Raw genomic sequence first — 25,089 nt, 5'->3', positions numbered from 1 at the left:
AACAGTAGAACATCGAATGAATTTGAATCGGTTACTATTGTTGTTAGGACTTGTTACTCTTGTGTGAAGATATAAATACTACCAAACGAAACATTCAAATAAACTTTAGTGTTATTTTTCAAACACAAGCAAATTTTGTATCAGTACTACATAGCAATAAGCCATGAAGCACCCAGTAAAGTTATTCATCCGTAAACAGTAAGTTACAATTGCGAATCCCGCAAACATTTTATTTACATACATCTTTTCCATAAACGGAAACATTCGCATACATGAACCATACAGTTGAAATCAAGCAGCTTTTGACTCCAAATCTTGCAACCCGCAGACCATATTAGCTGGCACCGCCACGTCTATCATTTTTGGATATGACAGTTTCAAATCTGTTAAGAAATTTGGTTAGAAATTGACATCTTTTATATGTTTAAGCATTTGTATGAATATGAATACCATCATCTACTTACTTTCCATAATGCTTTTGAATGTTTCCTGAAATAAATAAAAGGTTTGTTTAGTATGCAGAATACAAAACAAAATCTCCATCTACAAGTCTTTATTAGAATGCAGAACACAAAACAAAATAATATTTTGGTACGGGTACCTCGTCTTTTGTGAGGCGAGGGTTGTAGAGCATCTCTTCTCCCACAGTGCTCACCTAAAAATCAAAGGTTATGTAAGCATCTGCATTTGTATGTAAAAAATAAAAATAAAAAATCTACTAACCGTGAACCCTTTGTAATCATGAGCAGGATAAATGAACGTGTCCTTTGGCAATGTAAAGATCTGGACATATAATATAACCAAAACAAAGTGAGTTTCATTTTTAGGAAAAATTTCTTTCATCTTTCAACGGTAAAATTGTGTTTTTTCGTACCTGTGAGTGGACTGATTCATAGAGCTGCTTAGAACTTCCACCCTGCAACACAAATATTATAAAAGAATTAAAAAAATAAAATAAACTAATTATTATCGATAAATTATCCCAGTTATGTTTAGGCTTGTAAACGAACCGAACGAACGCAAACAGGACATGTTCGTGTTCGTTGGTTTAACTTCAACCAAACAAACGAGCGAGCGCGAATAATTAAACTATCGGTGGTTTCTTGTTTGTGTGTGTCCACTAAGAAAATGATCGTATTCATATTTGTTTATGTTCGTATGTTACGAGTAAAAACAAATGGTTCACGAACGTAAAAGAACAAACAAAACTAAAAATGGGTGAACGAGCATAACCAACTGAACATCTATTGAGCCTAAAACCTAATGAAACTAAACTAAATTGCAGTGGGTCATAAATAATTAAATGAATACATAGACTAACTAAAATTAACGAACATAAGTGAATGTAAATGAATGAACAAAAACAAGTGTACATGAACGAACATAAACGGACGTTCATGAACATAAATGAACGGACCAGACATGTGCCCATGTTCGCTCAACTAACTAAATGAACAAAAAATTTGTTCATGTTCGTTCGTTTATTTATTTAATAAACGAACATAAACAAACTTCCTGTTGAATGGTTTAGAACGGTTCATTGAATGTGCAATTCGTTCACCAAGGCCTACTTATGTTGCTATTAAATCCGTGTCATACTCCCACACCTGAAAATCCGTTCTTCCACATCCGCGTATCAATACCGCATCGCCAGTAAACGCCATTCTAGGTTGAGGCTGATCAGGTCCATCACCAGTAACATAGGTAACACAACCTACTGTATGCCCCGGTGTTGCACGAACCTGAAATAAAGCATGATAATAATTAATCAGTTGGTAAATAATTTAGTTGAAGTTTCAGTTTTTATGTTTTCATACCTCCAAATAAAGATCACCAAACTGAATCTTGTCACCAGCTTCAACAAGAATATCAGCTGATGCTTTGCTTGCTTTGGAAATGATAGACTTGACACCGGGAACTTTAGTCTGCAATGATTATGTCATATATGATCTTCAAATTTAGTTATTGATAAAATAGAGTGCACATTGTAAAGTCTGTTTTATTATACCTTGATCAGCCCACTCCCAGTGACATGATCTGCATGCACATGCGTGTTGATAGAGTATACGAGTTTCAATCCCAGATCATTTACAAGAGAAAGATCTCTATCCACTGTCCTATCTACTGGATCAACTAACTGCAAGTTTCCATCAAAAAATTAACCAATCAAATAAATTGTCTTCTTAACACAATCATAACATTATTTCTCGCACAATCTTTGGCTTTGTAGAAAGATTCAAAAAGAACTAGGTGGATCTATATGCTATCAGGCCCATAAGCGGATTAAGCTTTAGAAACAATCTACATCAACATAAATCCTGAGTTCTTTAATCAAGCCTTCATGTTCCTCAATTTAATAGCATAATTTCATGTGGATGGCCAAGCATTAACATTTTTTTTAAAGGGCCTAGCATTAGCATATATCCTCTATTATAGACTTATGTACTTTATATAGCATGAGGTTAACATATGGACTCAACTTAGGCCTGTAAACGAACCGAACGAACACGAACGGGGGCATGTTCGTAATTGTTCATTTAACTTTAACCGCACATGAACATATAATTGAACAAATTTTTTTTGTTCATGTTTGTGTCCGTTCATGTTTGTTCATTAAAACCTAAACGAACAATTTACGAACGTAATCGAACATACACAAACAAACTTAAACGAAAATAATTGAACAAACATAAACGAACACAAATGATTAAGTCTAATACATCACAATCCATCCAAAAATACATCTAAATGAGTGGTTTAAATGTAAATGATTCATATTAAAATATCCATCATAATTCTAACAAAAAAAGAATCATATTTCTTCACTTCTACTGTTCTACAGAATTTAGTGGATGATCACGATCATTTAATATTTTTATTTATTTTTGAATAAAAAGTATCCAAGTAACTATAAATATGTATATAACTACTTATGAATTTGATAAATTTTAAACGGACATAAACAAGTGAACATAAATGAACGTAATTAAACGAACATAAATGAATGAATAAAAGTTGTGTTTATGTTCGTTCGTTTAATTATTTTGTTCATGCTCATTTTTATTCAATAGACAAGCATAAAATAACCTCCCGCCAAACAGTTTGGGTTTGTTTATAGGCCTAGGAATTATGGATACAAAACTGGATGTTAAAATTTATATATATCAAAGCCAGCTAATAACTAAGCAGACTAAAATTGCTATTCATCTGTAGGATGCTATATTCTACAAAAAGTTCACAAACAGACAAGCTAACCTAAATTAGCAAAATCATAAGGAAACCTAATTCAGTAAAATCAAAGTGGACAAATTAACACTGTACAATTACAATAAAGATGCATCTCAAATCGAGTAGTACGAACCAGAGCAGGCTTATCCGGATGAGAAGCATCGGCTAGAAGATACGTGTAAGTCGACGATTCCTTCTCAAACAACTGACGAAACAGCAATCTGTTCGATGATCGAGTTGTATACGACTTTGATTCCATCTTCGATCGAACTGATGCTGATGATGAACACGATACGATAGGATGAAATTGATGATGATGATGTTTAAATGGAAGAGAGTTGTAATTGGTGAGCAATAAACTTCGTAATCGTAGCATAATATCAATAAATTCTGTTTCTATGTGCGGTTGGCTAATCTGTTACTTCATTGGAGTGTGTGTTTTTGTTATTTTATTATTGCTCCGTCTATTATGTATGCACTGGGTGCAACTTTTGCCCTGTGAATTTAGTGATTGTTTGCTTTTGTACCTACAAGTTCTACTTTTGACATTTCATTGAATTATGATTCGAACTGGGTTGCAATCAGGTTGTAGATCTATACCTTGAAACCGGGTTGATTTGATCCTAAACCGAAATGATTGTAACCCTGGTTTCAGAGCATTCTCTACCAATCATGCATCTTATCTCTATAATTACACTAAAAAACACTACACTTCTCTCTTTTATTCAATTAAATAATATTTTCTTATACTTTTATCATTACAGTTCTCGCTCTTCTTTACTTACAACTAATTCAACAAATATTAAAAAATAAATAGGGGCAAACTTTGTTTCCAAAATTTATAAAAAATCACAACATTTTCTCTCTACACTTTATAATTTAAACTCACAACCAATTAAAACCTCACCCTCTAATATACAAACTTTCCTCGGATAATTTAGAAAGATAGGATAAAAATGCTCTTAAACAGGTCAAGCCCGATCTTTTCCCCTTTGAAACCAGGTTGGAATCGAACCGGCTTCATATAAAGATGGGTTTGACTTTGACCCAAACCAGTTTGGCAAAAGCCAAGGAGCACACATAATTAGAGGTGCATAAAAAATCCGTACCTGAAACCGGACACGAAAAAATACCCGGAACCGGGTTTTTTATACCCGGGTATTCTATACCCGAAACCGGAACCGAACCTACCCGTAGGGTATGGATAGGGTATGCATTTTGAGGTCAATACTCATACCCGGAACCGTACCCGATTTATACCCGTAAATACCCGGACCCGGTCAAACCCTATACCCGATACCCGGTTATACCCGATACCCGATACCAATTTTCTAATACCCGAAATAATACATGAGTTTTTATAGTATATTTTTATGCTTACTTCACAACTTTTATGTTTAAGTTTTTGTAGAATGTATATTCCTAAGTAAATAATTTGTAATTAAGTGGATTTATAGTTTTTGTAATATAGTTTAATTATTTTTATACATTAATAAGCAAATTTAAATTTTAAACAAATTAAAAATGTATAAAAATTATAAATTCAAAACCGGGTATTAATACCCGGTCGTACCCGGACACATACCCGGTTCCAATACCCGAACCCGATCATACCCTACCCGGGTACATAGGGTTGAGTTTTCTCCTCAATACCCTACCCGAACCCTACCCGATTTCTCTCAATACCCAATTTTTCAATACCCGGTCATACCCGAAACCGGTCCATACCCGAACCCGGGTATTAGAAAAAACCCGAGTTGTGCACCTCTACACATAATCACATTTTGAGAAGTGGGCTGAAACATCTGCATACAAATTGGGCCTTGTACCAATAAAATGGGACTCTTGATTGGGACTAACATCATCGGCTCATCGCCCTTGGGGATTTTTCTTTTAATGTTGGGCCTTTTGTATACCTTTTTTCTAATGCAGTATAAAATATTAAAATATGGCTACACTCTACCACTAATACTGTTGTTGGTAATTTTCTTAGAATAGGCCTATCCGTGTTGGTGATCAATCGAGATTTTAGTCATTTCTTGATTATAATGATACAAGAGTTTTATCCTTAAATTATGTGTTTGTTTTTGTTTTCATTATCCCGATTCAAGTTATTTTGTTCAAATAATATACCCTGAATATGACGACAGTATTTGTTTCACGAATTCATCGGTACATGCGTTAGAACCATTTCGTTCAAAACACTAATTTACATTTTCCCATTTCATCATAACTTAGAATTGAGTCATGTTTTTGTTAAACTTTTGGCAGGTGAATCAAGAACACGAACACGAGATTTGATCAACACACGATCGACTCTTTTATGAAGAAAACGACAAACGAGAAAAACTTAATAATTATAACTAACACATTGAACGTAGGGTATATATAAACCCATGGTTCCTAATCCTATACTAACTCAAATACATAACTTGAATCCAAAACAAATAGGATTAAAGATAAGACTAACTTATCTTATAATAATAATAAACTAATTATTGTATTAAATATTTTCCGAGATATTAGGAGCCTTCAATTTGATTTGGTGTTGGACACGTTTAACAGTTTTCGCATGCATTCCTTATTTTTAATCCACAAGGATATTAGGGTGGATTCACTCATTGACATATTCTCAAATGCCGGGTTGAAAATTTACATATTAACCAAGATTGTTCATGACCATCGAGACTTGTTTATTCATTTTGTCTTCACACATGCTTCTCATTATATATTTCCTTTATTTCTAGCATAAAACAATGAGTACCAAACATACGAATCTCCATTTTTACACTGCACTTTCAGCTTGCAGTAAAATCTCAGTTTTGAGTCGTGTGTACTTAACCTCGTAAATTTAATTTTTAAAACTTGTAACTCTCAAGTTTCATTAAATTACACAAACAATTCAGTAAGTTTTTAATATGGTATGAACCAATATTGTAACGTACCGATGCCGATCTAATTTTCACAATGTTTAGCGGGTTTAAAACAACTAGTTTAAAATAATAATAATAATATAAGAATATAATAACATGCCTTCAAATTTCAAATGCTATTAATTTTCTTATATAACAAAACTACAAAAGTTAATATATCATCCATTATTTGAGTTGCCGACAATTGAAGCTCCACGGACTTTTTCACACGTCGCCATCGTCTTTAATTAGCATTTGAGGGCCCTTTTAAGATATTTTGTATGGTATAGTATGTTATAGTTTAGTTGTTGAGTTGATTTTTATAATACATAAAACCAAAGTTGAAACAAGACGGGTCCAATTGTATAGGTCAATTTATATAGCCTTATTTTTTATTTTTATTTACAACGACAAGAAAGGCCAATCAAACAGTCAAATAGATTTTTCTTTTAACCTTATTCATTAAAAGTATTCCACTTTTTAACTTTTTCACGAACATGACACGAGTTTAGTTATAAAGTTTTCTACGAACTTGGATATCTTATTAGATGAACTGGTGACACCAATCTTTTCATGGCCAAATTAGACCATGGATTGAAAACACCACTAGTTTGGCTGAGTGTTTTAGGACTGTTATCGTTTGAACTTTGAACTAGATGGTTTTTACGTGTGACGGTTTACCCACCGAACCATGATCAAAGATCAACATTCAATACTGATAATAAATCTAGTGATCTTACTCAATACATATTGTTGTATGGAATGCCGGGTATGATGGTTAAAAAATAAAAAAAAACGATAAAGCCATAGATTTTGTATCCATGGATCTCACTTATAACGATCTAAAGTAGCTTTCAATCTACGTTGGCTGACGCTCAGTGGTGAGTGTGTAGAACACAAACACCTTCTATGAAGCACGACGAGTTACAATGTAATTGGTATAGATGAAAGCTGAAGAAAAGATATCAATTGTAAAATCGATTAACATATATAAGAAGGTAAAAGTTGTGGTGTAGAGAGAGTTTATCTTTACATCTAAATCATTTTATTATTTTAACTAACCTATTTTAACAGACTAATATTTAATTCCATGACAGTAGGTTAAAAAAGAGTTTCACAAACGATATAAAAAAGAACATCAAGACAGTTAAATTGATGTTTTTCCTCTAATAGCTAAAAACTAGTAAGACAACCGACTTATTACCGGTCCAGTTTTAAAAACATTTAGTGACGCTCATCCGTCAACCCAAAGGTCCAAAACCCGATCTCATATACGTTCCACCCTAAAAAAATCATCATGATTCATGAATAACATTTAAATAGGTTGAAAAGTTGACCTTGTTAAAAAATCGTAGAATCGTATCCAAATATTTGAAATATATTTATTTAAAGTATTTCTTAGATCCGTCTAAAAATACAAAATTACACGTACGATGCCTACACATTGCCAAATGGACAAAGTTAAAAGATAAACCAGTGCAAGGACAACACGTCTGTCATGAGATTAATACACTTGTAGGACACGTATCAGACTCCTCAAGTCCAACACCAGCTGCTGCTTCATCAAACAACTATCAAAATCAAAACAAAACCCATTAATTCAAAATTAGGGGTTTTTATGTCCGTTCATTAATCCAAAATCTGTTTCTGGGTTCCATTCAAAACCTTAAAAAGAGAGTTTCTTCAACTGGGTTTGTTGTAATTCTTCGATTTCATGATTTAAACAGCTGAATTCGACAAAAAGATAGAAAAGTCAAAAAGTCAACTCCATGGATATAACGGAGGTTTCGATTATTCATCATGTGGGTATTGTGTTCTTGGTGATATGGTTCCTCTCTGCATTCAATTCTTGCCACCCATTGGTTTACTTCATCTCTTTCATATATCTTTACTTGGTAAGTAAGCAAGAAAGGAAGCTAGATAATTTTGATTATGTTTGCATAGTTTAATTGGTTTCTTCTTGTGTTACAAGGTTCATGAGAATTTTGCAATAAGATTCAGAAGAAAGGTGAGGTTTGAAGAAAGAAGACAAGCCAATCAAAAAAGAGTAAGTCTTTATTTAATATTACTTTGCAAGATATTTAAACAAAAAGCTTTAATGATGCTCTTAGATTATAGATAAGTAATTTAGTAAATTGCTAGGCTTTTGAATTGTTTTCCTTTTTACTTGTGAATTCATAATTATTATTGTTAGTTTATATATTGTAATTAAGTTTAAGAATTGAATATTTAGCCTAGAAAACTGAAATTTATCAAATTATCAATCTCTTTTATCGTTTTGTTTAGGTATTATCTGATTCAGAATCGGTTCGGTGGTTGAACCATTTGGTTGAAAATATATGGCCTATATGTATGGAAAATATAGTCTCACAGAAGATCCTCCTCCCCATCATACCTTGGTTCTTGGAGAAGTACAAACCGTGGACCGTGGTACGAATTCGATCCTAATATAGCAATATTATTAGTTTTAATCTTGTAAAATCGAGTCTGCACTCTTTATAGTTTGATGTTTGTATGTGACAATATATGCAGAAAGAAGCTATGGTTCAGAATTTGTATCTGGGAAGATCTCCCCCTATGATTACAGAAATGAGGGTTTGTCGTCAATCTACCGGTGATGATCATTTGGTAAGTTAACTTTCCTTTTTGGGTTGCCATGAGAACTCGTTAGGTAAGACTCACGCACCCCACCTGCTAACAGGTGGTGGTCTGGTAAAGACGTAAAGTACAGCTTACGTGACACGTATCCTTCAACGGGTTAAGGCATACACTTACCAATATCTTTCTGGTGATTTTTAATTCTAATTTGGTTTTAATATATTATGTTTAAGGTTTTGGAACTGGGACTAAATTTTAAGACGGCCGATGACATGAGCGCGATATTAGCAGCGAAACTGACCAAAAGATTGGGTTTTGGGATGTCAGCTAAAATGCATATAACAGGAATGCATGTCGAAGGAAAGGTCGGTTGTTTATTTATTAGTCTTTTTGTCTTAAACTCAAGATTTACTTTTTTAATTACGTAATTTGTTTAGGTATTGGCGGGAATAAAATTTCTCCCAAAATGGCCGTTTCTTGGACGCATGAGGGTCTGTTTTGTTGAACCACCATACTTTCAAATGACCGTGAAACCGATCTTTTCTCACGGTGTCGATGTAACTGAAGTTCCCGGGATTGCAGGATGGCTGGTTAGTACTTGGTTAACTTGATCTACTAGTGTATTACAGATGAACACGATCTAATGTGTGTCATCTGTTGTTTTACTTTATTAGGATAAGCTTCTGACAGTTGCATTTGAGGAGACACTGGTGGAGGTAACTTTCTTTTGTTTGACCCGTATAACGTTTTTAGCCCGATAAGGTTGTAACTATAGCCCAAACGGTGGTTACTGTTTTTGCAGCCTAATATGTTGGTGGTGGATGTTGAGAAATTTGTGTCACCCGAACAAGGTATGAAAGATTTTTTGACTCGAAATTTACAATGAAATTTATTTCTTAACGCGTATTGTAATAATGTTTAAATCTAATTCTTTTATTTTCTTTGTTATGCTTTAGAAACTTGGTTTTCAGTTGACGCAAAGGAGCCGGTTGGTTACGCATTAGTGGAAATTGTGGAAGGATCAGATATGAAACCATCAGACATAAATGGTAAGTTTAATTTGAAAAGTTTATTAATTTTCCAAGCCGTGTAGTCAACATGTGGATTGTGGGCTAACCGAACAGTGTTTCAGGGCTGGCTGATCCTTACATAAAAGGCCAATTCGGTGCGTACCAGTTCAAGACCAAGACACAAAAGAAGACACTATCTCCAAAATGGCTTGAAGAGTTCAAAATTCCTGTCACTTCATGGGATTCGCCTAATCTTCTTGAAATTGAAGTCCATGATAAAGATCACATTTATGACGACGCCCTCGGGTTCGTTTTTATTCAAAATATCCTGACCGTTGGTTTAAACTTTGAACTCGTGTTCATATAATTGTAATGCGCGTGTTTTATACAGGGTTTGTTGTGTGAAGATTAATGATTTTAGAGATGGCGAGCGACATGACATGTGGCTGCCCCTTAAAAACATAAAAACGGGAAGATTGCATATTGCAGTTACAGTTATTGAAGCTAAAGAAGATATCGACACACCTAGCAACGATTTCCAGAAAGAAAACGGGTCACGAAACCCGCCTGAAAGACGTAATAAAACAGAAACCGATCATCTTGAACCGATTGATGTCGAGGGGCAAAGGGAGACTGGCATATGGGTTCAACGCCCGGGTGCTGAGGTGGCACAAGTTTGGGAGCCTAGAAAGGGGAAGAATCGGGTGGTCAATAAAGACAACGAGTCAGTTATTAGTAGCATCGGGTCTGAACCGTTCCCACGTGACTCGAGCAGCACTGATGAAAGTGTGGAGGAAGCCAAACCGAAGTCAAGAAACATGGTTAAGAGAGGGTTCCATAAAGTCGGCTCGTTGTTTCAAAGAAGCCCGAAACCCGAGGATGATAATAAATCAAGAAAGTTTGAGAAACAAGAAGATGAAGAGTCCGAAATTATGCATAAAAACGTGCGTGCGGTTAATGAAAAGGGGGTTAATGTGAAGTTGGTGATGGCGGATAAAGTTGAAGTACCTCGTCGGGACCTACAAGTTGGGTTTGAAGAGAGTCCGGATGGAAGTGAAGTGAGTAATAGTCCGGATAAGAGGAAAAGAGATTCGGTTAAAGGTTTTATGAAGCAAACCGGGAACTCAGCTCGTGGTTTGATGCATGCGGTTTCACGTAAGATGTCTAATAAAGGGAAAGATGATGTAGGTGTGAAGTCCGACTCTTCTAGTGAGGCTGGGCCCGTTGGTTCACCTGGATACCGAGGTGACGGTGAAGCGAGCCCGAATGGTTTGTCTGGTCCGGGTCAGGTGGATTCACGAGAAGGTGGTTTGAGTCCTGTCAGGTCGGGTGAAGTTAATGTGGATGATTCTGATAGGTTCGGAACCAATGGTGTGGATTTAGTTGCGGTGGCTAAAGCCGAAGATGATGATTCTAGAATAACGGACAGGGATGCATCTTCACAGTTTACTGGGAACATGTAATATCTAGGTAATATGTTGTCTTTGATGTGGTTTGTACTTTGTTTCAAATGGATTGGTATGTGTAAATGGAAAGATTTGGTTGTTAATAACTTTGGTAGATTAAATCTTTTTAGTTCAGTTACTTTGCTCTGAAATTATATGTATTTGTGGGTGTATAACCGAATGGTGAAGTTGTTCTACTTAATTGTATCACTAGTAAGTAATAACGCCACCTCTTTATCTTGTTGAAACTTGTACCACCACCAGTACTGTGACACCTTGTTAAATCTTGTTCCTATGCCGTCGTTAATCCATAGACCCTATCGTCACAATAATCAACGATCTTACCTGATCGAAAAAGATTGAAAAACTACACGTTGACTTGAAAGATGTGACTATTTAATCCTCACTCAGAGCATTCACATCACTTCCTCTATCTCCAAACCTAAAATTACATCATATTTACGCTATGTTCCTAAGTTTTACTGAATAGAAGAAAGAAAGCGAAATGGAAAGAAAGCAAAAGGTTTGTGTTCCCGAGTTTTTTTTGGAAAGAAAGAAAGAAGATTGAGTGTTTTCAAAATCCGTTAAGGAAAGAAAGGAAGGTAGAAGAAAGAAAGAAAAAAAGTGAAAGGAAATACTATTTTTTTAAAAAATGGAAAGAATTAAGAAAAAAAGAAAGAAAAGAGATAAGTAAAAAGAGAGGAAAATATAAAGGAAAAGCAAAAAATTTCTTTCCCTTTCTCGTAAACTCGGGAACACATCGTTTAGTGCATTCACACCCTTCCCCTAACACAACAGTGTTGTTGAGACCGGACCGGATCGGCCGGTCAAACCGGTTCGACTGGATTCGGTCAACCGGTCCGGTTCTACGTTCGCTGTGCTCCTAGGAAACCAGCCGGTTGGACCGGTTTTCTTTGAAAAGAATAATTTTTTTATTGAAAAATTATTTTTTTTAGCAAGACCTGTCATTTTTTATCAAATGTTCGGCCGGTCCGACCGGTTGAACCGGTGAACCGGTAGGCCGTCTGGTCCGACTGGTTGAACCGGTGGGCCGTCCAGTCCGGTTATGAAAACATTGCGCAACACTAATACGCTCATAAAATAAAAATATTTTTCTAACCACTAAAATAATGTTATTTAAATTGTCTTGACTCAATAATTTCCGATAGGGATTGGAGATCGAGAGAAAGAGGTGTTTCAAAGGGCTGGTAATAATAGTGTGCAGGAGAATATGAAAAACGATGTTCGGAGGCAAAGAAGTAAAGGTATATAAGATTCATTTGGCTAAAACATAGACTGAACCGGTGAACCGGTAGGCCGTCTGGTCCGACTGGTTGAATCGGTGGGCCGTCCAGTCCGGTTATGAAAACATTGCACAACACTAATACGCTCATAAAATAAAAATATTTTTCTAACCACTAAAATAATGTTATTTAAATTGTCTTGACTCAATAATTTCCGATAGGGATTGGAGATCGAGAGAAAGAGGTGTTTCAAAGGGCTGGTAATAATAGTGTGCAGGAGAATATGAAAAACGATGTTCGGAGGCAAAGAAGTAAAGGTATATAAGATTCATTTGGCTAAAACATAGACTGAACCGGTGAACCGGTAGGCCGTCTGGTCCGACTGGTTGAATCGGTGGGCCGGTAGGCCGTCTGGTCCGACCAGTTGTAGCTACAATTGCTGCACTTACAATAAGTGTGCCTCCATTTCGTGCGGTTTCACTCGTTCTACCTAGTTCAAGGTCACGACTCGCTCCCGATGGTGGGTGGGCGGTTTGTGGTCTTGTGGTGGTTAGAATGTCCCCTTCAACACACAAAGCGAACATTGTTCCGAAGATCGCACCACACACTACAGCAATAAAATATATTAACCATTTTTCCATAATTTCGTGTTAAAAAAAAAAAAAAGAAAGACGTGTGTTTGATTCATATAATTCTTTTAAAGGTGGAATGGAAATATTTTTGTTTTAAAGATCATTTTAGGTGCTTAGAAATTGAATACAAAAAATCATATAAACTGTTTTATTTTCTGTTCTTGCCTCCAACAAACAAATGAAATGAAATGGAACGAGATTAATTCTAGACATGTAATATAATGAAGAAGAAGCAACGATGGGGAGTGTAATTAGTGTCAACTGACTTTGTTCATCTATTAATAAACTGACCGACCAATGGGCATAAAATGTTGGGTTGCCGTCTAAAATTGATATCTGAAGCATGATTTTGAGGTCACATAAATTAAAATGAACTGTTTGATTCTCATATTATACATTTAACTATGAGAGACTTTTAAAACTATTTACAAGTTACAACATAGTGATTGGGATAACATTATTGGTAAAAATTTTCGGGATTATTATACATAACTAATTAGTATTCGTTACAAGTAATTAAGTCTACACCATGCTTGAACACCCAAAATAACCACTTGTTTTAAAAAAAAAAAAATTGTTAACGAATCCAACGAAACTCGTTAAAGAACCGCCGGATCCAATGGAATTGTTAATGGGCCCGACGGATGTCGCTAAACCGTCGGATCTGACGGAGCTGTTAAGGCATCCGACGGAACTCGTTAAAGAACCGTTCGATCGGACGGAACTTTTAATGGATTTGACGAAACTATTAATCTCCTACCTCTCAAACCCTAAACCTCCGTAACCAACCTTCATCTCAATCTTTCTTATTTTTCCACAAAATCAAGAAAATCCATAGTGCAATCGCTTAGTTGTTCGAAATGAACACAATGAAAATGTTACTTTATGTTACTTAATGTACTTTATTGTTAGCCATAATTTGGTTTGGTCAGGTCCATCGAGCCTGTGATGGATCGGTATCTTGGAGACCAAGTCGAGCACATGATTTGGGCTATAAGTTATTTATTAATTATTATTTAGATTTGTTTTTACCAATTAGTATTCGAATATGATTATGGTATATGTATTCTAGTCTAGTTGGGTTTTGAAATCTAAATTAGTATATATACCCGAGCTTGTGGGTTATATCATATGCATTGTAATTTTTCGAGCTAATGAAAGTTACAAGAATCGAGCTTATGATCTAAACTTGTTTTGTGTTTTCGATTCTGGTTACCAAACTTCAATTGGTATCAAGAGCTCGGTTTATAAAAACTCGAGTTTGTTTGTGAGTTCTTTGCCGTTTGAACTTTGAAGTCCCTGTTTCATTAAAGAGTTATTTTAATAAACAAAAGAAGTAATCTTTCTAGTTGTTGAAGACAGGCGGTGGACTTCCATGTGGCTTTATAAAACAACAAAACTTCAATTTTGTAGTTTTGTGGACGCAAATTTCAACTCACGAGATTCTTTTCATCACCAACTAAATTGTTCCCTTGGATAAACAATTAATACATCACCAATTTTCATTGAAGACCGACGGAGACAAATTGTCTTCCGTACAAGATCATCCTATCGATTTAACAATTGTTTCAAGTGGTATTCAATTGTTTTCTTGTTCCTCTCTGTTTCAACATCGATCCTAGATTTTTGCAAGCCTACGGTCGCCAGAGGAGTCATGGGTGATTCTTCAACCCGCACGAGTGGCTCTTCAATTCCTTTACTCTGTCCGATGCTCACGAAGAACAACTACACCACGTGGGCGCTTCGAATCAAAGCCGTGTTTCGAAGCCATGATTTGTGGGATGTTGAGCCGAGATCGGTAGCTGCAGTAGATGAAAAGAAGAACAGTGTTGCGATTGCATATTTGTTTCAATCCATACCGGAAGAACAGATCCAACAAGTTGGCCAATACGAGTTCGCTTGGGAAATTGGGAATGCGATCAAGACCCGCTATGTTGGCGAAGAGAGGGTTAAGGAGGCTCGCCTAAATACCTTAATTACAGAATTTGAAACCCTGAGGATGAAAGACACCGATACTATTGATGACTTTTCCGGGAGACTATCCGGTATAGCCTCAAAGTTCGCCTCGCTCGGTTCGGCACTCGATGAACAAAGGCTAGTAAGAATGTTTTTTACAAGCATGCCTAAGCGTTTTATAAGCGTTGTTGCCTCATTAGAACAAGTTATTGACTTGAAAACCATAAAGTATGAAGAAGCGGTAGGTAGATTAAAAGCCTACGAGGACCGTGTGAAAAGTGTCGAAGATATGAATGATAATCATGGTAAGCTCTTGTTTAATAAATCTTCCTCTCCGAGCAACTCCAAGGGTGGGAAAAAAGGGAAAGGAAAACGACATCAAGAGCAATCCCGAGACAAATCGAAAGGCAAATACAACCGGAACAAAGAAGGTGATTCGGGTATGAAAAAGGATTATTCGGGCGTTCAATGTTTTCGGTGTGACGAGATGGGTCACTTCGCCTCGGCATGCCCGGAATGAAGAGGAAAACGAGTAGGAGCAAAACGACCCGAATTAAACCTAACCGAAGAAAACGGACAAGCCACTAAGGAAGTCTTGATGAAGATAAGTATTAATGAAGAAGTTTTCTTGAACGAAGAAAACGTGCATCCGAAGCGGTACGAGTCGGAACCGAAGGAGGATGGTGTTTGGTACCTCGATAATGGGGCGAGCAATCATATGACGGGTACGAAATCTTACTTTTCTGATTTAGATGAAACGGTTGCTGGACAGGTTCGTTTCGGTGATAGTTCATGTGTGGACATAAAGGGAAAAGGGTCGATAACTACTATTTGTGATGATGGTGTTAAGAGGTAATCACTAACGTTTATTTTATTCCAAGTTTAACGAGCAATATTTTAAGCTTGGGACAAGCAACCGAAAACGGGTGCAAGGTGATTATGGAAGATGACCAACTTTTAGTGCTTGATAAATCGAGAAAGATAATAATGAAGTCGGTTAGATCAAGGAATCGGTTGTATAAGGTGCGGCTTCGGGTTGGAACACCGTTATGTTTATTATCAAACATTGAAGATCCGGGTTGGTTATGGCACGCGCGTTTAGGCCATTTGAATTTCGAGTCAATGAAACTTCTAACAACCAAGGATATGGTACGTGGTGTTCCTTCGTTTATTGCTTATACTAATCCGTGTGATAGTTGTTTAGTAGGAAAGCAAACCCGAAAACCGTTTGCCGATCAAACACGTTTTCGAGCCAAGAAACCACTTGATTTGATTCATGGCGATTTATGTGGTCCAATTTCACCGAGTACACCGTCGAGTAAGAAATTTATTTTTCTTATTGTTGATGATCACACGAGGTTCATGTGGGGATTTTTTTTAAAATCAAAAGACGAAGCTTTTGATTATTTCAAAAAATATAAAAGTTTGGTGGAAGGTGAAAGTGGGTACAAAATTGGAATTTTTCGAACCGACAACGGAGGAGAATTCACGTCTTGTGAGTTCTCAAAATTTTGCACAAGTGAAGGAATCACACGACATTATTCCGCTCCATACACACCCCAACAAAATGGTGTGGTGGAGCGGAGAAATCGAACCATGATTGACACAATTAGAAGCATGCTCAATGTCACAAAAGTTCCAAAACGGTTTTGGGGAGAAGCTGCGAGACATGCTATTTATATCCTAAACCGAGTACCGAAGAAATCACTATCGGAGAAGACTACCTATGAAGCCTATAAAGGTGTAAAACCAAATCTTGATCATTTGTGGGTTTTCGGGTGCGTCGGTTATGTGAAAACACCTCAAACTACTTCGGTTAAAAAGCTTGACGACCGAAGTACCCCTATGGTTTATCTCGGTACCGAACCCGGGACAAAGGCATACCGGATGTACGATCCGGTTAGACATCAAATTCATGTTTCTCGAGATGTTATTTTTAATGAGAAACAAGGTTGGCATTGGTCTAAAAGTGGTGAAAACTCGGATGAAAATTTGGTAGTTAATCTGGAACAAGTTGGTAACGTTATAAATGTGTTTGACGAAAATACCCCTAGCCAAAACAGCCTGAACATCACTGATTTTAGCTCAAACAGCACCCAAAACAGCCAAAACAGCCCGAACAGCACCGATTTCAGCCCAAACAACACTCAAAACACCCAAAACAGCCCAAACAGCACTGATTTCAGCCCAAACAATATTGATTAAACAACACTGAAATAAGCCCGAACAACAGCGATATCAGTCCAATCAGCCCACCAGGTCAGTTTCAGCAGCCTAGTTCAGCAAACAGCGCGCATCAGCAGCCCAGTTCAGCAAACAGCGCGCATCAACAGCCCGGTTCGTCTAGTTTACATGCTGTCCCAGGTCCTTCTACCCCAAGACGGTCAAACCGAACCTCAATTTTACCTAAAAAGTTGAATGATTATGTGTTAAATGTTGAGTTTCCACACGGGGAAGAAAGGGATGAAGGGTTTGAAGATGAAGAATTATTTTTGACTCAAGAAGGTGAGCCAACGAGTTATGCCGAGGCATCCGGAGTAAAAGAATGGGATAATGCAATGAACGATGAGATTGCATCTATTGAACGAAACAAGACGTGGGTACTTGTTGACAAGCCAAACGGGTTCAAAGCGATCGGGTTGAAGTGGGTTTATAAAATTAAAAAGGATGCTATGGGTAGAATAGTAAAATACAAAGCACGGCTTGTGGCGAAGGGTTATGTTCAGAAATTCGGTGTAGATTTCAATGAAGTTTTTGCTCCCGTTGCTCGAATTGAAATGGTTAGATTATTACTCGCCTTAGCTGCCCGAGAGCGGTGGGAAGTACATCACTTGGATGTGAAGTCGGCGTTCTTACATGGTGAGCTTGACGAGACCGTGTATGTTAGTCAACCGGAAGGTTTCGAGAAGAAAGGAAGTGAAAATAAAGTTTATTTATTAAAGAAGGCCCTTTACGGGTTAAAGCAAGCACCGCGAGCTTGGAATGTGAAACTCGTCAAAGTGTTGCAATCACTTGGTTTTTACCAATGTCAACGAGAAACGGCGGTGTATCAAAAATATATAGAGAATGACATATTAATAATATGTGTGTATGTTGACGATTTACGTGTCACAGGTTCAAGTAAGGATGAAATTCTTAAGTTCAATAAACAAATGGAGGAACAATTCGAGATGAGCAATTTGGGTTTATTGTCATTCTATCTGGGAATGGAAGTCTCACAATCCGAAACCGGGATCGAGATCAAGCAAGAAGCCTATGCCAAGAAGATCTTGAAAGAAACAAATATGGAGATTTGTAATCCTACCAAGTGTCCACTTGAATCCAGCACAAAGATTTCAAAAGACGAGAAGGGGAAACCCGTTGATGCTACCGTGTACCGAAGAATAATCGGGTGTTTTAAGGTATTTGTTACATACGAGACCGGATTTGAGTTTTTCAGTTGGAATAGCGAGTCGGTATATGCAAGAGCCAAAGGAATCTCACATGGATGCGATTAAGCATATTCTTCGGTATGTTAAAAGAACCATGTCTTACGGTTTAAAATATTCGAGGGGTGGAAGTCGTCACCTTTACGGGTATTCCGATAGTAGCCACGGAGTTGATGACGATGATGGCAAAAGTACTACCGGGTATGTTTTTACTTTGATGATGCCCCAGTTACTTGGTGTACTCAAAAACAGCCAACGGTAGCTTTATCGTCGTGCGAGGCGGAGTTTATGGCAGCAACCGCAGCTGCGGGTCAAGCCGTCTGGCTCCAAGAATTACTTAGTGAAGTAACGGGATGGCCGATGGAAACCGTAGTATTATATGTTGATAATACATCTTCCATTGCACTTATGAAGAACCCGGTGTGGCATGGTCGAAGTAAGCATATAAAAACAAAGTATCACTTCATACGAGATTGTATCAAGAACGGGGATGTTAGAGTGGAACATATTCCCGGAAGCGAACAACGAGCTGACACGTTGACGAAGGCTCTAGCTCGTATAAAGTTTGCGGAGATGCAAAAGCTACTTGGAGTGGATGATCTCTCGAAGGCCAAACCGAAATTAGAGGGATGATTGTTAGCCATAATTTGGTTTGGTCCGGTCCATCGAGCCTATGGTGGATCGGTATCTTGGAGATCAAGTCGAGCACATGATTTGGGCTACAAGTTATTTATTAATTATTATTTAGATTTGTTTTTACCAATTAGTATTTGAATATGATTATGGTATATGTATTCTAGTCTAGTTGGGTTTTGAAATCTAAATAAGTATATATACCCGAGCTTGTGGGTTATATCATATGTATTGTAATTTTTCGAGCTAATGAAAGTTACAAGGATCGAGCTTATGATCTAAACTTGTTTTATGTTTTCGATTCTGGTTACCAAACTTCATTTATGTTACTTTGAATTTAACGGCCAAAAATTATATGCACATATCTACCTATACTAATAAAAGAAAATAATTCTGGACACATGGCATTCTGTGGTTGATTCTCACTATCAAATTCCCTCCAAAAATTTCTTTTATTGATGGAAAAGAAAAAAAAATCTTGGTTCTAAATATAGTATTGATTATAAATTTAGCATACAATATTAATTGAATTATTAATGACATAAATTATATTCTAAGCATACTTAATATAAAAAAATATTAATATAATAATTATGTGTCATAAATATATTATAAAAGAGTTAATCTTTTGAAAGAATATTAACATTCAATTTTCTGAGACATCTTTATAAGAAAGTTATAATAATTTTTATTTTTTTTACAAATATTTAGTCTTAAAAATCATAGACAAATTTTTCATTTTATAAATTTATTATAAGACTATTGTGATATTTGAACAACAATGTGTTTATAAAGATAACATGAAAGTTGTTTAAAAATGTGCATCTGGTGTCTTTTTTGTCTATGGTTGGGTATGGAACATATAACATTTTTGTGATAGACTTTTGTTATATATTTCACATCGAAAAGCCTCATTGTTTTAAATGTTTATTCCAGTGGCATTGCTTCATTATTGTATACCGATGGTAGAACAACTCATTCTCGATTTAAAATTCAAATATATTTGATGATATAAAATGACTATATTTGTAATGCATTTTTTTACATAATATAAAGCAACTTAATTATCTTTTTTTATTTGTATCAAATTATTCATTGTAATTTATACGATAATTTATCCCGTGTAATACAAGGGTTTCTAAAGCTAGTTCATCATATTTGCCCAATTTTGATTTTTGACCCAAATTGGGTCAGGTCGGTTCGGTTTTGAACTCAAATTAAAAACCAAAATCTTGATTTTTGAAAATTAAAAAATGTCCAGTTTTGGCTTTTTCAAGTTCGGTTTTTTACTTCATGATTATGCGTTGTTTCAGTTTTTCGGTTTTTATCATTTATGTCTTTGTTAAAATAAAACTTTTTTCGTTCGTTTTGATTTTGCATGTAAATTTAAAATAAAAATAAAAAGCGAACCAAACTCAACTTAAGGATTTTCGTTTTTCATTTTGTATTTGAAGTAATTTATAATAAGTTATTATATAATTTAACTTAAATATTCTAGCTCAAATGTATAATAATCAGATAATTTATTAAATCATAACAACGTTGAGCCTAGTTAAGCTTGATGAGCTACAATTTGAGCTAGAGGGCTAGCTCGAAAAGTTGGTTGTCGAGAAAAATAAACAATTTTAAACATAAATAAAACTCTAAAGAAGTAAAGAAACTAATAACAAGACAATGTAATGAACATTTGATTTCAACATAACTGAAACTAAACTTTCCTTTTCATACAAATATTTGACACTAACAAAACGAATCGACAATCAATCTATAATCATTAGGCATCCCCGGAGTGATCAAACCATAATCAACAATCCCCTCCTCAACCACATCCACCAGCGCCAGCACTAATGGCTGCACCAGTTGTAACTATACATATGCTGCACCTAGCAAAACCACGCCTCCATTTTGTGTGGTTTCACTCGTTCCACCTAGTTCAAGGACGACTCGCTCCCAATTGTGGGTGGGCGGGTTGTGGTCTTGTGGTGGTTGGAGGCTTGGAGCGTCCTGATCCATATGCACGTAGCACATAGAGAACAATGCGAGCAATGTTCCAACGATTGTACCACAGACTACAGCAGCAACTAGTATCCTTTCATCCATAGTTACGTGATAAAAAAAGGTTCATAGAATTCATTTAAAGTGGAATAGAAATATTTTTTAATTAAAATCATGTTTGAGAAATCTAATAAACTGTTTTCTTCGTGTGTTATGGACTTATGTCTAGCCTACTCCAACAAATTAATCAAATTTACCGACCAATGCTAAAATGTTGGCAGGTTAGTTTACTGTCTAAAACTGACTTTGAAAACGTCACATAAATTAATACGAAAAATTAGTTAAATTTTAATATTGTTATAACTTCCGTTTCACTACTACAATTTTGTAAATGCATGAAACAACACTACAAGCTAAAGTTAATAAAGGTAAAATAAAATTGAAAGATTGATACATGTTTTCGATTCTATTCCTTAAGATTTAACCAGTTTAACTACTTGAGTATCAAATCGATTTTTATAACCATGTTAGGCCTCGGGCTTCCGATTATAACCATTTGCATTCTTTTGACTAATTTCTTAGATTTTTCAGTTATTTTAAATGAAATGATCAAAATTTTGCTTTAATTAATATAGATTTACAAAGCATATTTTGGTTATATCATTTAAAATTAACTAAAAAATATCTTAGGTTAGCAAAAGAATAAAAATTATTAGCAATTGAAAATATTAGGCCTTGATTGGTTTAAAAAACGTATGCAATACTAAATTAGATAATCTACAGATTAAGGGTCTATTTGATATAGGTAATGGAACGGGTGTGATAATGTGATGTATCATTATTATTTTATCGAGACATTTGATTACCATGTAATAATTAAATAAACTATTACTTTGTGTTGTTTGAAAAACATGAAAAGAAGGAATAAAACAAGAGTGATGGCGTCGGCGGACAGTAATGGTGGTTAGTGGTGGAGGTGGTGGGAGGCGAGTGGTGGTGGAGATGACCGGGAGCAATGGTTGGTGGCGGTGATAGTGGTGAGAGGGTCAGCAGCGACGGTGGGAAGGTGGTGGATTTGATATAGTGTGAAAGATTGAATTGAATGAAAAAAAACCAAGGGTGTGGACGAAATGATTTTGTGGTGTTTTGGAAGAAATGAAATAAATAAGATAATAGGTGATCTCATTCCATAAAAAACCAAACATCATTTTTTCCATTCCCAAACAATAGTCCGTTCTATTCCGTCTTTGAAAGTGCATATCAAACTCTACCCAAATTCAATATTTATTATTATTATTATTATTATTTTTAATTTATTTGTTGGGTAAAGAGAGACAAGTATACGTTGGGCCATTATAAGACCAATATAAGCCCAGAGTGATGATAACCCAACCAAAAGCCCATTAAAAACACCCACGTGTAATAACATCAACCTCTAAAACCCACAAATAAAGACACAACCGATAACCATAAACATGTGGTCATTCACCATTCTACCCGCCACATTAACCATTAATAATAATAATAATAATAATAATAATCACTCAGTCACTTCACCTCTTCACATCATCATCAACAATGGCTGTTTTCAATCTCTTTAAGCTATCAATGCTACTCACCCTACTCTCCGACGTTAAGCTAGGCTTATGGCCGTCGCAGAAACAAGCCGTCACATTAGGCGGATACCCGGCGCAGTGCAGCCGCATCGAGTGTCCGACATACGACGTCGTTTACTCAGGTGATGAATATGAAATTAGAGTTTATAATTCGAGTATGTGGGCCACTACGGCTCCTATTGATGATATCTCTTTCGTTGAAGGAACTCGTACCGGTTTTCTTCAGTAAGATCTCTTTTCGTTTTTTATTATTCTGTTTGTTAAATTAAGCGTTTGATTAGATGTCTGAAAACCTAATTTCTAGGTAAATAAATATTATAGTTTAGGGGGAAAGTTAACATACAAATATTTAACATGTCAAACTTGAAAATCAAATAGATAATTATATATACAAGTATAGTTCTTACATCATATAGTAATTACATAATTACTCTACTTGATTCTACTTGATTCTTACGTTTAGCATGTTAAACCCTAAAGTGTTTGATCCAAACCCTATAATTTAGTGTGCATGAAACCGAAGAAAAAATAATCTACGTAAAAACCGACAGTTTGAGTTTATGCAAGAGTGAACATACAACAAATTGAAAAAAGCAAACCGAAACAAAATCGACGGTTTGGTTTTATTTTTTTCATAAAAACCGCACTTTTGGTCGCGTTTCCGTTTTGCGTGTAACTAAAATCGAACTGAACCGAACTTGTAGATTTTCAATTTTTACTATTAATTTTATGTTAATAGTAATACTTTGTTATATAGTGTTCAGCCCAAATGTATGACCATATAAAAAAGAATTAGGTACAAATTTACTTTTTCCCAATTTTTATTTTCGACCCAAAAATTGCAAGCGTAACTGCGTAAATGGTAAAACTTAAAGGAATGAAACCGAATCAGAACTAAAAACTGAAACTGCACGGTTGTTAAAAGTTTAGAAACCGAAATTTCGGTTTTTCTTTTGTTTGACTTCAAAACCGAATTAAACTGGCCCATGCACATTTCTAGTTTTATGTTTTTGTGAACTTTCGTTCGGTTTTGGGTGTAATTAAAAACAAACAATCGAACCCAGCCGAACTTATAGATCTTCATTTTTTTGTTTTGGATTTTAAGTAACTTATATTAATTTAATATATAGTTTAACTTTAACTAGCCTAGATGTATAATAGTCAATTATTCAATTAATTATTAACTAAAAAAAATTAAGCCCATATTTATTATTTTTGTCCAGCTTTGTTTTTCTGGTCCAAAATTTATAAGCTTAAATTGCAAAACCGAAAAGACCGAAAACCAAAACATCCAAAGACGGAACGGTTTCCAAAATCAAAAACCGAAATTTCAGTTTTTGTCCAATTACCGAAACCGACCATGAACTTTAAATTGATCATTCACTGGTTCGATGTAGGTTATTCAACTACATCCAAGGGAAAAACAACTACAATCAACCAATCGAAATGACGGCTCCAGTTCTAACCGAGATTGCTCCAAGTGACGGTCCATTTTGTGAATCTTCATTTCTGGTGAGTTTTTATGTCCCAAAGAAGAACCAGGCTGACCCGCCCCCTGCTAACGGGATTACAATTCAAAAATGGGGACAACAATATGTAGCAGTGCGCCAATTCGGTGGATTTGTGACGGATGCCATGATAGGTGTTGAAGCCGCCGCCTTGTCCTCCAGTCTCTCGGGCACCACTTGGGGAGACACGGTTGAAAAAAGCCATGCGGGTGAAATTACGACGGTGTACACGGTTGCACAATACAATTCTCCATTTGAGTTTGACAACAGAGTAAATGAGATTTGGTTTAAGTTTGATTTGTAGAAATGGGATGGTGGTTATGATGATCAACAGACGAGAGAATAATAATAAGCATGTGTACGAATAAAAGGAACATATTGAATATAGGCTTAAGCTTATTTTTTCTGGATATTGTTATGTAACGTAAATTTGTAATGTATGAGAAACGGGTGTTATAAAAGTAAAACTAGCTGATTTTTCTAAATATAAAAGTCATTAGAATGTTTATATTGTTACTAGATAGGTGACCTCGTGATGCGACAATGAACAAAAATCAGAGTAATCAGGTAACAATTGTGGATGTTCAATGTTCGCTTGAAACCTTGAAAACGTTTGAACCAATCATCACTTTTGGTCAGCCGGTTTTCGAATGGTCAAACCATATATGGTTTATGGTTTGTACAGAAAGTTGGCCAAATAAAACTGGACCGGACGGTAAACTTATTATCGAAGCTCAATGCGTGAAACCAAAACCATTAGTAACGATTCAGTTTAAAGTTTCCACGGTTCAATTTTTGGTTCTCAATAACAAATAATCGAACGGACGGTTTGGCACGCGGTATAACTTAGAAACCGTTAAAACCGAATTGTGAACAACAATACG

The 25,089-nt window shown here is 35.8% G+C and overlaps 3 protein-coding genes across 4 annotated transcripts; 2 read left to right on the top strand and 1 right to left on the bottom strand.

The window, feature by feature from the left end:
* Nucleotides 1-87: 87 nt before the first annotated feature.
* On the bottom strand, nt 88-3,626 carry LOC143606184 (persulfide dioxygenase ETHE1 homolog, mitochondrial-like). 2 transcript variants are annotated; one of them, XM_077082036.1, is made up of 9 exons: nt 3,362-3,626; nt 2,009-2,137; nt 1,818-1,925; nt 1,608-1,742; nt 875-916; nt 724-783; nt 602-655; nt 465-489; nt 88-383 (listed from the first exon to the last, which is right to left on the bottom strand). In XM_077082036.1, exons 1-9 carry the CDS (start codon nt 3,602-3,604, stop codon nt 292-294), a joined length of 888 nt encoding a protein of 295 aa, XP_076938151.1. In that variant the 5' UTR covers nt 3,605-3,626; the 3' UTR covers nt 88-291. The 2 variants fall into 2 exon arrangements, with proteins under 2 accessions (XP_076938151.1, XP_076938152.1); XM_077082037.1 differs by lacking the exon at nt 465-489 and having other exon boundaries at nt 301-383.
* A 3,997-nt stretch (nt 3,627-7,623) lies between these two features.
* Nucleotides 7,624-11,311, top strand: LOC143606187 (C2 domain-containing protein At1g53590-like). Its single transcript, XM_077082041.1, has 11 exons — nt 7,624-8,035; nt 8,113-8,187; nt 8,427-8,570; nt 8,673-8,768; nt 8,972-9,103; nt 9,176-9,328; nt 9,413-9,454; nt 9,541-9,589; nt 9,695-9,787; nt 9,871-10,054; nt 10,140-11,311. Exons 1-11 carry the CDS (start codon nt 7,910-7,912, stop codon nt 11,209-11,211), a joined length of 2,166 nt encoding a protein of 721 aa, XP_076938156.1. The 5' UTR covers nt 7,624-7,909; the 3' UTR covers nt 11,212-11,311.
* Nucleotides 11,312-22,615: 11,304 nt separating this feature from the next.
* On the top strand, nt 22,616-24,713 carry LOC143606185 (uncharacterized). The gene is made up of 2 exons (XM_077082038.1): nt 22,616-22,922; nt 24,095-24,713. Exons 1-2 carry the CDS (start codon nt 22,660-22,662, stop codon nt 24,507-24,509), a joined length of 678 nt encoding a protein of 225 aa, XP_076938153.1. The 5' UTR covers nt 22,616-22,659; the 3' UTR covers nt 24,510-24,713.
* Nucleotides 24,714-25,089: the final 376 nt, after the last annotated feature.

This window comes from Bidens hawaiensis, unplaced genomic scaffold (assembly GCF_021521415.1).
Source record: "Bidens hawaiensis isolate Kalapana, Puna unplaced genomic scaffold, B.hawaiensis_p1.1 tig00073431_1, whole genome shotgun sequence".
Lineage (NCBI taxonomy): Eukaryota > Viridiplantae > Streptophyta > Magnoliopsida > Asterales > Asteraceae > Bidens > Bidens hawaiensis.
The sequence above is the reverse complement of the archived record's forward strand: the minus strand, read 5'-3'. Positions and strand labels throughout refer to the sequence as shown.

Coding starts and splice junctions, on each gene's coding strand:
- LOC143606184 (XM_077082036.1), bottom strand. CDS start 3,604: ATGCTACGATTACGAAGTTTATTGCTCACCAATTACAACTCTCTTCCA. Junction 784..874: donor ATGAATCAGTCCACTCACAG/GTACGAAAAAAC, acceptor TTATATGTCCAG/ATCTTTACATTGCCAAAGGA. Junction 384..464: donor ATTCAAAAGCATTATGGAAA/GTAAGTAGATGA, acceptor ATTTCTTAACAG/ATTTGAAACTGTCATATCCA.
- LOC143606187 (XM_077082041.1), top strand. CDS start 7,910: ATGGATATAACGGAGGTTTCGATTATTCATCATGTGGGTATTGTGTTC. Junction 8,769..8,971: donor CTACCGGTGATGATCATTTG/GTAAGTTAACTT, acceptor ATTATGTTTAAG/GTTTTGGAACTGGGACTAAA. Junction 10,055..10,139: donor ATTTATGACGACGCCCTCGG/GTTCGTTTTTAT, acceptor TGTTTTATACAG/GGTTTGTTGTGTGAAGATTA.
- LOC143606185 (XM_077082038.1), top strand. CDS start 22,660: ATGGCTGTTTTCAATCTCTTTAAGCTATCAATGCTACTCACCCTACTC. Junction 22,923..24,094: donor ACTCGTACCGGTTTTCTTCA/GTAAGATCTCTT, acceptor GGTTCGATGTAG/GTTATTCAACTACATCCAAG.